Source organism: Panthera onca, chromosome A2, assembly GCF_046562875.1.
Source record: "Panthera onca isolate mPanOnc1 chromosome A2, mPanOnc1 haplotype 2, whole genome shotgun sequence".
NCBI lineage: Eukaryota > Metazoa > Chordata > Mammalia > Carnivora > Felidae > Panthera > Panthera onca.
Genome location: NC_138340.1, coordinates 166,223,862 through 166,238,289, shown reverse-complemented (window position 1 = coordinate 166,238,289; position 14,428 = coordinate 166,223,862). Strand labels below are relative to the sequence as shown.

General features: G+C 44.6%; 1 protein-coding gene across 1 annotated transcript; it reads right to left on the bottom strand.

Annotated features, from left to right (window-relative positions):
• Positions 1-700: 700 nt before the first annotated feature.
• Positions 701-14,370, bottom strand: HTR5A (5-hydroxytryptamine receptor 5A). The gene is made up of 2 exons (XM_060633467.3): positions 13,123-14,370; positions 701-2,276 (listed from the first exon to the last, which is right to left on the bottom strand). Exons 1-2 carry the CDS (start codon positions 13,858-13,860, stop codon positions 1,944-1,946), a joined length of 1,071 nt encoding a protein of 356 aa, XP_060489450.3. The 5' UTR covers positions 13,861-14,370; the 3' UTR covers positions 701-1,943.
• Positions 14,371-14,428: the final 58 nt, after the last annotated feature.

The window sequence follows — 14,428 nt, the reverse complement described above, 5'->3', positions numbered from 1 at the left end:
CGCTCGTCCTTTATTATGACACTAGAATCTAATAGCATTTGGCGGTCTCTCTGGTTCCAAGTAATAGTGGGGAAGGTAACTGAAATGAACAATCCGTATTGTAAAATATCTGTGGGTTGGGTGCCTGGGTGGCTCAGTCACTTAAGCATCTGACTCTTGGTTTCAGTTCAGGTCAAGAGCTCACAGTACATGGGTTTGAGCCCCACACCAGGCTCTGTGCTGACAGCATGGAACCTGCTTGGGATTCTCTCTCTCTCTCTCTCTCTCTCTCTCTGCTCCTTCCTCTCCCTCTGTCTCTCTCTCTCTCTCAAAAAAAAAAAAAACTAAAAAGAAATTAAAATATTTGTAGGTTTGGCACTTCAAGTTATATAAACAGAAGGCAGAAAAACCTAAGAATGTTTCCAAGCAAATTCTTCCATGAACTTGCTTCAATGCATAGATAAGAGGTCTGCACTTAGCATCATCAGCCATGACCCACAGAAGCTGTGTAACATTTCCTCGTCTGCTCACATTCTTTGAGTAAAGAATCTTGGCAGTAAACGCAAGACTAAACTTCCAACCAAGACTGCAAATTCACACAGATTTCCTATTCTTGATATAATTTATTATATACAAAAGAATACATATATATTTATGATAATAATCAAAGATTATTATGAGATATAGTTTTTGAATTCATGCATTGAAAGAACCAGGGACATAGTGGACCACAGGCACTTTTATTGCCCAAGATCTTTTTAAAGTTTTGTAGAATGGCCTAGGTTTTATATGATCATATAAACACCACACCATCACTTAAATGCCTTGACTCACTTATATAGAGGTGTCAATCTGCCGAGGACCGAGGCCACATTTTACCATATTTCTGCTTTTCTCATTAGTTAGTAGTAGTGTTGGCCTCAAAATGGGCATTCACACATCAGTAAAAAATAGCAAATTAACCAACTGTCCCTTTAAAGTGTACATGTTTGGTAAATATACCTTCACGGTCCTTGGTTATGAGACTAAAAGAAGCCGCCAGCTTCATGACACCTGTTTTCCTCTAACCTCATGATCCAAGGATAAAGGTCTGTGTCCTGCAACATTTGAATAAATTCTATACAAAGAAACTCCATAGGAAATAAGCAAGTTTGACAGAGTCTACAAAACTAGTCTATTTTTCTATGGTTGGTGCACAGTTGCCTCAGAATGGTGGGAGATATTTGGTTTGACTTTCAGCTCCTGTTCCAAGTTGACGGGTTGGATTTTAGAATAAACTGGCCTTTGGAACATTCACCTCCTCCAGAGTTCTGTGTGTGTGTGTGTGTGTGTGTGCACACACACATGTGGTTGCCACAAACAAAGCCTTAAAGCCAGTATTCACTGGTCTTACAGCTGTGGCCATGTGCTTTAATAGGTTCAGAGACAATATTTTATGGCCAAACACTGGGACATACACAATAAGTACTAGGGTATATTTACCAGGACCACAGAATGGAATGTTCGAAATAAGGACTATTCCACAAAACTTGGAATTATGGTTTCCTACCCCTCGGATATCGCAGTATGACTTCTAATTCATCATCATCCACCCATTCTCAATCTGTCCGTGTTGCTTTATTTCCTCCCTCTCATCTGCTATGTCTGACTTCTCTGGGGCAAGGACGATGACCATGCTGGAGTGGATTTGGGGGAGGAAAGGGCACTTTGTGGGCAAAGTCCGTGGCTGGTAGGTGCAGGGAGCAAGAACAGGTAAGTTAGATTAATAAGGTCACCAAAACTGTCTGGGAAGACCCACATTCCTGCCTTGGAGCGTGGAAGGGAGGGCTCGTTCTGAAGACGACCCCGGAGAACTCCGAGGACTTGCCTCTTCCGTGTGGTGCTGGGTATTTATGGGGAAGTGGGTAGAATTGGAAATTTGATTGAGTTACAGGACAGCTCCTTCCTATCCCCAGCCCTCGTGCTCAGTGTTGCTTAGAAAAGAAGTTCTTGAAGGCACTGTTGTAGTTCTTGTTGAAAGCTGTATAGATCAGGGGGTTAAAGAAGGAGTTGGAGTAGCCAAGCCAAAGGAAGATGCTCTTCCAGATGGTGGGGATGTCGCAGGAACACAGGGGGCTGATGAGCTCCGTGGTGAAGAAAGGGATCCAGCAGAGCGCAAACACCCCAATGAGGATGCCCACCATCAGGGCGGCCTTCTGCTCTTTCTGCTCCCTCCACGTGTCCCCTTCTGTCTGGAAGGTGACGGTGGTGTGGCGGACTGTGAACACCATCTGAGGCTGCTGAGCAGAGGTCTTCGCCTGGAAGAGATAAGCAGAAGCTTCATGAAGAGCCACCTTCTTGTGCCTTCCAGACGCTGGGTCCTGCACATCCACTTGAAGAGAAAGCCCTTGGTCGTTGCGTGCGGGAGACTGGCTGCCTGGGGAGCCCACCCTCAGCCGTGGAAACGTGGTGACAGAGCTGGCATTTGCTTACGTCTTAGAAGTGGAAGGAAAATGGGAACGCCCATAATAAAAATGATGAAGGTGAATTTCCCACTGCTGCCTGTTCAACAACAAACAGCTGAAAAAATAAGCCAGTCACATAGTCAGTGCGTGTAATTCGGTGACAAAGGCACGAGTAATCAAAAGTGCTCCGAATCCTTGTCAAACCCTGGGACAATTAAAGTCTGACTTTCTAAAATCCTCACAACTTTCTGAAATCTTTGTAACTTTCTGTGCTCATGTGAATCCTCCCTCAAGGAATTTTCTAGAACTTTTCTCCTGGCGTCAGTTTCCCAGGACCGTTTGGGACAGTTCGCTCACCAGGACACTTACCTCCCTCGGGGCTTCATGGAAAGCAGACTTTCATTCCCTAGAGGGTGAGACTACGTGGACGTTCGATATCATTCTTCCCAGCCCAACCCAGCAGATTCAGCATTCTGTGATCCCAGTGCATTTGAAAAGGATGCTCACACAGCTCTCTCTCAATAGCACACAAACTTTTAGGCGAAGGACCAGGTCAGAGGGTCATTCTTGTTAACCTAACCCCCTTGACCAGTTCATGGCTACCTCTACAGATTGGGAGTCCAAAGGAATCGATTTATCTGTTCATGGAGCATAACGGAGGTATAAATAAGGACACTATGGTTAAGGTAAGATTAGCTGCTATATGAATTCTTAAATTTGCACGATAGCCTTCTTGTTATTTGCTTGAAGAATCGTGAAACACCAAGTATTGTGCAATCAAAAAGAAAATCATAAATATTGGAACAAATAGTCCACAACACTGCAACCCGGAAAAACGGACATAAAGTGAGAAGTGAAAACCTCTTTCTAGACCCCAGCCTCACCCCGAGATGCGCCAGTGACCTTTCATATATTATTAGTGCACATCCGGTAGTGCATTGCAGGGAATTCATTTATGGAAATGCAACACAATATTTAGCTTTATTTTTCCGCACAAACGGGAAAACCTACCAATTTCTTAATAAAACTCAAACCCAAAACGGCACCAGGGAAGCGATTTTTACCCCTTTTCCAAGGGTGGCAACTTGAAGCAACATTCTGGTCCTGACTTTAAAACCCCTAAAAATTCTCCTCCCTCTCAGCACTTTTTCAGGGGTAGCACTGGCCACTCAGGGTTGTGACTCCCCTGTGACCACCCCTTAATTCTCTATAGCACAACTGATATAAAAGTAGAACACTTAAACTAGACTTTATCAAAGGCTCTGGTCTAACAGTAGAAATAAATACAGCAACACACAGCCAGATATTCTGGCTTTGGAGATATGGCAGTCTTTTGGGAAACAGCCAACCCCTCCCATCTTGACTCCCTGTCTGCCTTCCCTGTGGTCATTAGCCTTTTCAGACTGACTCCAGAAGCCCCCGCGTAGTCCTTTATGTACTCAGATTCCAGTTGCAAGACACGATGAGCCTCACAACGAAACTACCAATGGAAGACCAGCCTTCTGTAAGGATGACATATATCCCCGTGTTGGCACATTATGTTTGTAGGAGTTTCCTGTTGCATAATGGGAAAAAGTTGCAAGGTTTCCAGGCATATGACCTACATTTAAGTGTAGGATTTGAATATTTCGATGGAAATTAGTCTTGGGAAAGGAAGATGACTTTTTATAGGACACTTTTATGGAAGTTCATCACTTTAGTCGTGGTCCCTGTACAGGAACGTGAAGTGCCCTACGTGCAGGCCTGCTTGTGTGGGCATTTGGCAGTCATCCTATAAAACCTGGTGTTCTTCCAGTTTACCTGGGTTCCTACAGGTGATGAGCTGTTCCCAGATAAAACGGACATTCGCTGGGTCTGCAAGAATCGTCCGCTGTGTAATGGTTCTAATGTTGAATGAAGGGCATTCTTAAAGATATCCCAGGGAGTTTATTCCTAAGTTTGTCTTCAGGAGGACTTTCCCCTTGTCAATAGGGGGGCTCAGCTAAACCCTCGCAGGGGTTACATGCATGTTCCTTCCTCACGGAGTTGTTAGTACAGCAGTGGGGGGCCCACGTCCCTAGCCCCTTCCAACAAAGACTCAAGATTCCTGTTTTAACCATTCTTTTTTATGTCCCATGGGAACCCCTTATGGTTCTGCTTTAGATTCAGATTAAATATTTTCTCTGAATACTATCTTTTTCTGGTTTTCTGTGAGTCAGGAGTTACTTATAGGTTAGTCCTAGAACCCCACGTGACTCAGAAAAGCACATTTTCTAGGACCTCGATATGAAATGTTGACTGTTTAACTGGGCCCCTCTTCATGCATCCTTCAACACCAACTCACCTGACAGAAGAAAGAGGGCCACGGATTTAAAATGGTTCTTCTGGGACAGCAGAGGCTCCGCTGGAAGGAAGATCTTTGTCGTCTGGGAAGTTTCAGGTTTCTAGTGTCTCATGGCTTTTTGTTGCTCGCCCTGTGGCTTTCTGACTCAGGGACTCCTTAGCTCTTTGCTTTCTGCTAATCAATGATTACAATAAAGCGCCTAATTGAGTCTTGAGAATAGAACTCTATTAATTACTCTATCAATTACTCAACACGCTCTTTAGTAGATTCACAGAAAAAGAAGTAGGAGGATAAACAATAAAGTGGACATCCAAGCCAAATTAGACTTTTCTTAATCATCTTTGTAATGCTGTATCGTTTGAAGCACACATCTCACAATTTAGGATACACATACAAAATTTTTCTAGGTGAACAATTAGCCTCATCTCTCCAAATAAATGCGTTCTTTGGGGGACATGTACTTATGTGTCAGACTTCTCATTTTTCTGAAATCGTTATGTACTAAATAACGATTTACGGGTTAATCATAAACCTAGTAGGTTTCTTTCATTTCCTCTAACCACTCAGCTTCGCCTTCCTATTAATATCACACATAATTGATAGATTACCATCAATGGTAGGTACTGCAGTTCAAGGATGAAGACTGTTACCTTAGAAGTGGTTTTGGGTGGTTTGCAGGTTAGACCAGCCCACTGTCAGAATGGAAGATGGACCGATGAACCAGGATGCTCAAACTAGAAATGGTCTTACACGTTAAGGGAGGGCTCCACACAGGGGAGGGTGAAAACATCGCTTGAACTTCCCAACAAACTTAGGAAGACTGATTGTTCTGTGGCTATGGCAACAAGGAGTCTTGCTGTTTACATATCTTCCACTGACCAGGGACAATCCCCCTCTGTGAATACTCATTTGCAAACCACACAATCCATCATGTCTGGCCTCGAACGTCAGCCAATTAGGATAGGACTCACCCCCAATAAATGCTCCTCTGAGCACCAATCAATTGACAGCAGTCTCACCGAGGAACCTCGTCTTAGGGAGATGTCAGTTCACTGCCCTGAACTCCACGCTGTCCCCAGTCCCCACAGGTGTTCAGCATTCTGCTCCATTCTGGATACGGTGCTTGACAAGTATAGTTTCTTCTCACTGTAGTAAGCAGTTTGGCATTTATTTCTGTTTCAGATACTGTGTGGTGGTCGTATCATCCTTGGACAGTTCAACAGAGTCCACTGAGATCATTTTGAAGACCCTCCACAGGACGCTTGGACCACAGGTGCGTTCACTGGAGCCCAGACTCCAGGGGCACTCAGAATCTGTAGCCAGCTGTGGTGGCCTCAACAGCTCCAACCAGCTCCAATGGGCTCTTTTTGCTCTCTGAATTTTATTATCCTAGGACTTGTAACCAAAAGTGTCTTTGGTTAAGGTCTTTAGACTTAGGTCTTTGTACCAGGTAACTAGACCTTTGATTGAGATGTATACTATTTGGTAATTAACTTAGATCTTTGTGCAAGCCAGTTGTATCTCTCATCCTAGAGGTGTACCATTTGGCAAATATGTTTATGCCATCGATGTACTTATTCTATTGCTACTTGCTTATATGTGCAAAGTCTGGTTTCATAGGGTAGTTTCATTTGTTTTTCCTAGAGAGCCTTTCTCTCAGTTGAATATAAAAATATAAAAAAAGATTGTTCTGTATGGCATTGGCTTGATAAGCTTCTAATCCATTCCAAGCCAGAACCGAGGGCTAATGTTCTGAGGACTGATAGACTTAACACCAATTTGTGGAAAAGCAATTGATCAAACTTCGCTTTCGGTCCTTTACAAAGTTTGAGGATATTCCCTGTCCTCTCAATTTGTGAAGGAATGTCACTTTGTTTAGCTGGTATTCCATCTCAATGAGTGTTGGGTTGGCGCTTGTGTGACCCCTTGCTAGCATCTGGTCAGGGATCCTTGGGCACTATTCACAGGCACTGACTGTTGGCCAACCATAGAGTCTTTCTTATGTGTCATGGTTGGTCTAAGCCAAGGACTCAACCTTCTCCTTTAGGAACTTTGACTTCCTAGTTTAACTTGCACTATAATCTGAACTCCTATGCTTTTCTCAACAAATGCCTTTTAAAAAAACCTTTCTTGATAAGGAACTTCTGACAAGTCAAAATCAGTAAATTCACCCAGATAAGAGCCCTAGAAAAATCAAGGGGAAAAAGACCAAACAGTTAACAGCTTCCTTCTTTAATTGGTATGCTAGGGCCTTAAACAAAATCTTAACTCTAAAATAGTCTCGAAGGTTTTGTAACATCCCCACACCCACCTGCCTTGCACATCTAGGTCTTGTATATTTCTACCTAGCTGCACCTGACCTCCTAAATGAACTGTCCTCTCTTCAGGGTTTTCTCAGAAAAAGCAAAGCCACATAGTAAATTTGCCAGATAAGGAGTCAAATCTATAGAATTTCCATTAAAACCCTGGCCTCAAGTTACGTTAAGGGTTATAATTTAGAATTTTCCTAAACTTCAGAGAGAAAATAAAAATAAACATGGTTATGGAATTCAGAATTTGGTGAGAGTATTGAACAAAATTCTTATTGTCTTGAACTACAAGTCTGTACCAGTGAGTGAAGTGAATTGAAGTCCCCTCAGATGGGGAAAAACAGGTCCTTAAAAGTAGAAGGATAGAAAAGAGAAGAGCTATATAATCCAGTTATGAACATTTTAAATATAAAAATATATAAAACTATAAAATGGAAAAATCAGAAGCCCTTCTTTTAAGGAAAGATTGACTAGATGTTCCACATTGTAAACTAAATAAAGATAGAAAATAGACTTCTGGAAATGTTCAAGCAGTATTCTGGTATAAACCCAGCATCTGAAGTTTAGAGTCTTGCCCTATCTTTCTATAAGTGGGCTCAAACTTGAATTAGGGAATTGAATAATAAAAAATAATGGAAATGTGAAATTACCAATTTAGAAAATATCCATTAAGGGACTAGACGTTTCCAGATATCCTTAGAAAAATAAATTAGCTAGAAAGCAATACAAGATATGTTTCTCCAGATGAAACATCCCAAAGGACCTCTGTTTTCAAAGGTTTGGGAGTCTAGACAAGGACCCTTGTGAGTATTGCCAACAGAAAAATCCTTGAAAGAATCAGTGTTCCATACTGGCTACAAGTAAAGATGACAACTATCTAAAATCTATCCAGTGAAGTCCCTCTGAGGGAGACATTATCACCCAACAAATCCCTATCCTTCTAAATTTCCAAGGGGAGCTGTCTATCATTATAGATGTACAACAATACAGCTTTCTTGTTTATACAGGCATCACTATAACTGCCATTATCCCCATAATTATAGAACAACAGATCCTTCAACCTAAAATTTTACCGTTGTCTGAAAAGGAAACAGCAAATTGACTTGAAATAAGTTAAAAGCAAATGAAGAAAAGTAGAGAAAATTTTCTTTAAAAAAGTAATTAGTTATACCAGATAGTGAAAGAAGATCATGAAAGACAAATTTGTGGCTAGAGAGTAAATTTGTAAAGGCTTGAGGGAAAGTGAACTTCATTAGAAAAATTGAAGCAATGAAAATCTTTCATAATTTTGTGTGCCAACTCAAAGCTGGTATTTTAGGATCATTATTAGAAGCATAGTTCTTTAGTTTCTATCACACACCTACAAATTTAAGAAGTAAGATCTGCTTCCAGGTGAAATGTACTGCAGCCCTTGTATGTTATCAGATTATAGTTGATCTACACATGAAAATACTTACACTCTGTGTAATTCCAGACATTATCAAACAAATGGCAATAGGTCTAGAATCCTATGGACAAAGGACACCACAGAGAGAAAGATTAATTGGAATAGAATGCATAAAGTCTAGATTGATTCTTCCTGGCTTATCATTAATCTGCCTTTTGTACAAATATGATAAGGCTGGGCCATGCTCTAGGTAGATGAATTCAGCAACATGGTGCCTATCAGAGAACTGTTGTCTCTTGAAGGCCAACCCTCAGTTCAGTAATAAAGGTTTTTCCCTTTGCTTCAGAGAAATTACATGACTAAAATTAGTCACCACATTTTAAGACCTTATATTAAGCCTTTAAATCTTGTTATTATACATAGACAATCCCTACTGCTAATCAAAACCACCCACATTTTTCTACTCGTTGATTAATCATGATTCATTGTCACCTTCTCTTTCTCCTATTACCACCCATTGGTTTAACACTAACAATCCGGCAACTGTATAATCCTTAGCCAATGAAGGTAAGTCTCGTGATTGTGTTTCTGTAACTGAAGAAGTGTCCTTGCCCCAAGCAGAATTTTTTTCACTCTTGTTTGAAATTACAACTTACTATTCTTTGTTGGTGGGTGCTATACTGAAAATAAAAATAATGTGTAATCATCAATTTGATATGTAATAAGTAGTTCAGTCTTTCTCATAAAACGTAATTTCATATCGGAAGCCAAATTGTTCAATGACTCAACGGGGGCTGCTTCTAGGGCATATAAAATTGCTAAAATAATAGAAGAGAAGGTATAGAAACTAATAACTGGTATGCTTCCCAGATAATTCACTTCTTCAACATGCTGTAGAAGCACCTTCTTCAGGCATTCTTTAAAAATGAACAACAAATGTGAATTACTCGGTTGGTGACTTAATGCTCTCTGAAATTATCCTAAACTGCAGTGTTAGGATTCAGGGAGGATGACCTCAACATTAGCTGCAGGGAATGCCCAGAAGTAGAGGGGTAGGCGTTGGCTGCTAATCAAGAACCTTGACCAAGCAGATGAGTACATGAAGACTGTCTGACAATATACCTATAGCTTCACTGAAGTTGATCACATCTCTTGTACACCTCCAGGGTTCTTTATCCCACACTAAACTCACGCTTTTTCATGTCAATCAAGAAACAAGATTGATTGTTCAGTAGGGCCATCGGTTAGGCCATTTCAAGGACTAACTCTCCAATGCCCTCAATGGATTGTATCTCCTTACAAAGAGTCCAAACGGTTAAAACTCTTTCAGGGAAAAGATTCCTGAGAATACTGACCTCATCCATAGGAGTCAGACAACTTGAGGTTTTCATTTAAAAAAATGGTTGGCACAATAATGTCTACATTGGCTGACATAGTAAATTGTACAGTCTACGCTCTGGAGGCACAACAAAGCAGTTTAAGTATCTTAACCCAAAAAATCTTGACTAACAAAATCACTCCAGCTTTGCTTTTGGCCAGCCAAGGAGGAGTCTACGCACTAACACTAAGTAAGACTTCACATTGTACCTGGATTAACACTACAGGTAAGATACAACTATTTTTAAACTAAAAGAAAAGGTAAACTAGCGGTCTTAAGTAGACACAGGGAATCTTTGGGACTGGCTTTGATTAGGACTAGAAAATCCTGGGTCATGACTTGGGAGATCTTCCAGGCCCTTCTTATAATACTTCTACTTGTTTGCCTCAGAGTTGTTCAATGCTTGGTAGCCAGAGCTCAAATGCTTCTGCACTGCCCTGTCCTGAGAAATGATTGGAAATTACATTGATTGGTGTGCAATTTGAGCATCAGCTCTCCACAGATGAAACTTCATCTTCCAGGAGAATCACCAACAGTGGTCAATATCTGGTTAGTCCTTGAGGGTTTCTCTCAAAGCTTTGGCTGAATGAGGACCAAGAGTGGGAGCCTGAGAACTAAATGTTCCCACAAACTTAGGACAAGACTGTGTGTTCTATAGCCTAGAGCCAGCTTAAACTTGGTCTATTGATCAGGGGCAATTCAACTCAATGGACTTATTTTACAAGCCAACCTAGCAGTGTCAGTCCCAGGTCAACCTGGGTTGGATTCATTCCAGTAAACCCCTACTGGGATGACAACCAACCAACAAATTTAAGACTCATACAGATGATGTCAACCTACCTATATCTCTCAAAGTCTCCCAATGTCTGAACTCCAAGCTTTCTAAAAATGCTATTTAAGATCAGCATTCTTCTCTGCTCAGAGAGATTGTGCCTGGCCAGCATGGTTCAGCCATACACTAGTAAATAATAAATTCAGCATTATCTTTTTATGCCAGATCTTTGGTAGTGTTTTCATCATCCTTTTTTTGAGGGCAAAGCCCATCTCTTGTGTTGCCAGTTCCCATCTCAGTGTCTGACATAGGTTAGGTTCTCAGTAATATCCTTGGAGAAAACTCAGCAGATAAAGAAGGAGGAAGTATTGTGTTTCCCTGGGTAACACAGCTAGTTGGTGGTAGAACTGTATTTAGAAATTTTGGCACCTGCTACCATGGAGAAATCAGGAGACCTGGTTTGTAATTAACCCTTCACAGTAACATGAGGACAGAGGCAGCCCCATATTGTATATGGAACCCTGGATCATTTGGAGGTCTTGCAAAGCCAAGACAAACCATTTTTTAAAAGTTATCTGGCAGAGAAAGGAGAGAAAATGAAACAGTGCAGACTAGTGTATAAAAGCACAAAGATATCATGATGCTTTGTTTCTGTTGTCTCCAGAGCAGAGCAGTGAAAGCCTGCATCGCCTTGCAGTAAGCCTCACAAGAAAAACTGTGACTGCTTTCCTTTTAAAGCTGTATCTGGTACCGATTGTAAACCATTTACCTGGATAAGCATCCCGGCGGAAGAGAGTCCATGTAAGGAGGACCCTTGAAGGTGGTCAGTCCTCTTGCTCCTGACCTGGGCTTGGGGTGGATTCTCATACACATGGAAGTTCCCGACAGTCTGGTGCTGTGAGCACTCTTAGCCATCAGCACTCCTCATTCAGGTTAGAAATCTAATAGGTCAAGGTTTCCCAAATTTGGCATTACTGTCGTTTTGGCCTGAATTATTTTTTGTGGGGGCTGTCCCGTCCACTGTACAATGTTTAGCCCCACCCCTCGCCTCTAACGCTAGATGCCATTAACACTCTCTCCCAAACTTTGATAATCAGAAATGTCTCCAGACATTCCAAATGGAGGGGGCAAATCACCCCTGGTTGAGACCATTGTTCCAGATGAAAGGATAGGTAGCCTCTGACCCCCTTTTCCTTCTTTCTTCCAGAATGATGCACTTTCTCCTCCATTACCTACACCTCTGATCCCTCTAAGCTTGATTGACTGGTTATTATTGGAGTTAGCCTCTGATCAGGAAAACAGAACCACGTTACAGCATCCACAGTAGGTGTTTACCTCCCTCACTAGAGGGAACTCTTCATGGGCAAAGATGACGTCTTTCATTGTTTCACTCCTACCACCATCCCCATAGTATGTGCTTGATGTGCTTAATTGAATTTATGTTGTTGCCCTAGAGCCCCTAGCAGAAAATGGGGCTGTGTCGATTTCTGATCTCACTTAAAAAAGTGAATTAGGCTCAAGGGATCACCTCGGCAATGCGTTGGTCAGGGGGGACGCAATCCCCACACCCCATGGGTTCAGTTGTCATATATTTCCTGAATTGAAATCAGGGTTGGATTATTAAGAGTTAACAAGAAACAGGAAAGCGTGGCGGAGAGAGAACTGGAGGAGAGCCCTCACTGTCGCTGTAACGATTGTCCTACAGAAAATGCCACTTGCAAAGAGCTGGGGAATTGTCTGCCTTAGATTTTTAATCCCTCTCCACCCCCCCCTCCCCACCCCCCCCCCCCCCCCCCGCCCCGTAGCCTGTCTGGGAAGGCGAACAGGTGATCCTCAGCTATACACAGAAGCCTGACAGGGCTGGGGCTAGGCCCAGAGAGCAGCACCACAGGCAACAATGGGACATAACAAATGCGGGCTTAGAGACAGACAAAGATCTGTCATGTCACACCAGGGGAAGAGGACGCTGCAGAACTGCAAAGAGTAATCCAGGAGACACTGTATTCTGCAAAGCTAGCTGCTTTAATTTGCAAAGAAAAAAAAAAATAGATTGGGTCGAAACGTGAATCTGCTTGGCCTGCTGTTTGGCAATCTTTCTGCCAAGGCACCTCACCATCTGTCCCTTCCTTCCTCGTTGAGCAGCTCAGTCCAAATGCAGGAAGCTGCAAGTGTACCTACTATAGCCCCAGACACCTGCTTCTTCAGCCCTCCTACAGGGTGTGATAGAGTCACAGAATTTTAGAGCCAGATGGGACCCTGTGGAAGAATGTAGTCCAACCCCCTCATTTCCCATATGGGGGGGGGGGAACCCATCAGAGATGGTAAAGACCATTATTGGCTCTGTGATACTGAGCGCGTTGGAGCAAAATCAGCCTCCGAGGGTTTCTTCAGCTACCCCGGTCTACCCCTTCCCCTTTGCCCCCACTCCTCCCCAAGAAAGGAAACTAAAAAGCTCACTTCCTACAAACTTTCAAGTCAGCGTGCGTAGGAACGCGAGTGAAGTATTTGCAAGGGTCACTAAAACACCCACCTCCACAGGCTCCGATATGGGCGAGACACTGTTGGTCCTGGAGCCCACGCGGAACCTGGCCGCCTTGTAGATCTTCCAGTACACGAAGAGCACGACGCAGAGGGGCAGGTAGAAGGCGCCCACGGTGGAGAACACGGTGTAGGACGGCTCGCGGCTCACCTGGCACTCCTCGCTGTCCTCGGAGTAGGTCTCCCCCCAGCCGAAGAGCAGCGGGGCCAGGGAGATCACGGCGGAGAGCGCCCAGGTGAGCACTATCATAACGTTGGAGACGCGCTTGCGGGTGCGCAGTGTGTACTGCAGGTGGCGGGTGATGGACCAGTAGCGGTCCAGCGCGATGGCCGTCACGTTCCAGATGCTGGCCGTGCAGCAGAGCACGTCGCACGCGATCCACAGCTGGCACAGCCGCCGGCCCAGCTGCCAGCGGCGCCCAGACAGCTCGTGCACCAGGCTCAGGGGCATGACCAGAGCGGCCACCAGCACATCCGAGATGGCCATGGACGCCACTAAGTTGTGCGGAACCCGGTGGAAGGTGCGCACACGGAGAATGGTCGCCAGCACCAGCAGGTTCCAGGAGAACGTGGCGGCCACCAGAAAGCCCAGCAAGGTCAGGATAAGCACACCGAAGACGGAGAGGAGGGGGCTGGGGCGCGAGTCTTCCCCGCCGAGGCCGCTGCGGTTGGTCTCCAAAGGGGCGGGGGTGGAGAGGGAAAAGTAGGTTAGGTTCACAGGCGAATCCATCTCTGGGTCAGGAGGCCGGCCCAGGGTGTGTGCAGGAGGGGAGTTCAGGAAGACGGACGGTGGCCACTGCGTCCAGAGCCACTTCGGATGTTTGCAACCTCTGGCTGGGGGCAGGGTTTCTGGGGATTGCCTATGAAACTGGCCCCAACCTTCTGCCGGCGAGCATCCGTGGGAGACGGTGCGGCGGAGAGGAGGGCGCTGGGCTGCGTCTTGCAGCCGGGCCCGCCTAAGCTGTCACATGCCCAGGCTTTTCACCTCGGCGGAGACAGCAGTCTGGTCTCCCAGAGCCGAGCATCTCCCAGGTTGGGGAGGTGGGGGGGGGGGGGCGGGGAAGCTGGGCGACCCTGGAGCGTGTGGGTGCCTCTCCTGCCGGAGAGGATGCTGGTGCGTCAGAGCAGTACTCTCGCAGCCTTGCCTCCGTACCGCCCCTCTCTCCAGGCAGCGGGCTGCAGCCTCAACTCCGTGCCAGGGAAGCCAAGCAGGGACCTGCTTTCGGGGACCTGCCTTCTGCTATCCGCCCCCCCACCCCCCCGCTCTCCCCCCCCCCCCCCCGCCACCACCCGTCCCC

Coding starts and splice junctions, on each gene's coding strand:
- HTR5A (XM_060633467.3), bottom strand. CDS start 13,860: ATGGATTCGCCTGTGAACCTAACCTACTTTTCCCTCTCCACCCCCGCC. Junction 2,277..13,122: donor CCATATCGGAGCCTGTGGAG/GTGGGTGTTTTA, acceptor TATCTCTTCCAG/GCGAAGACCTCTGCTCAGCA.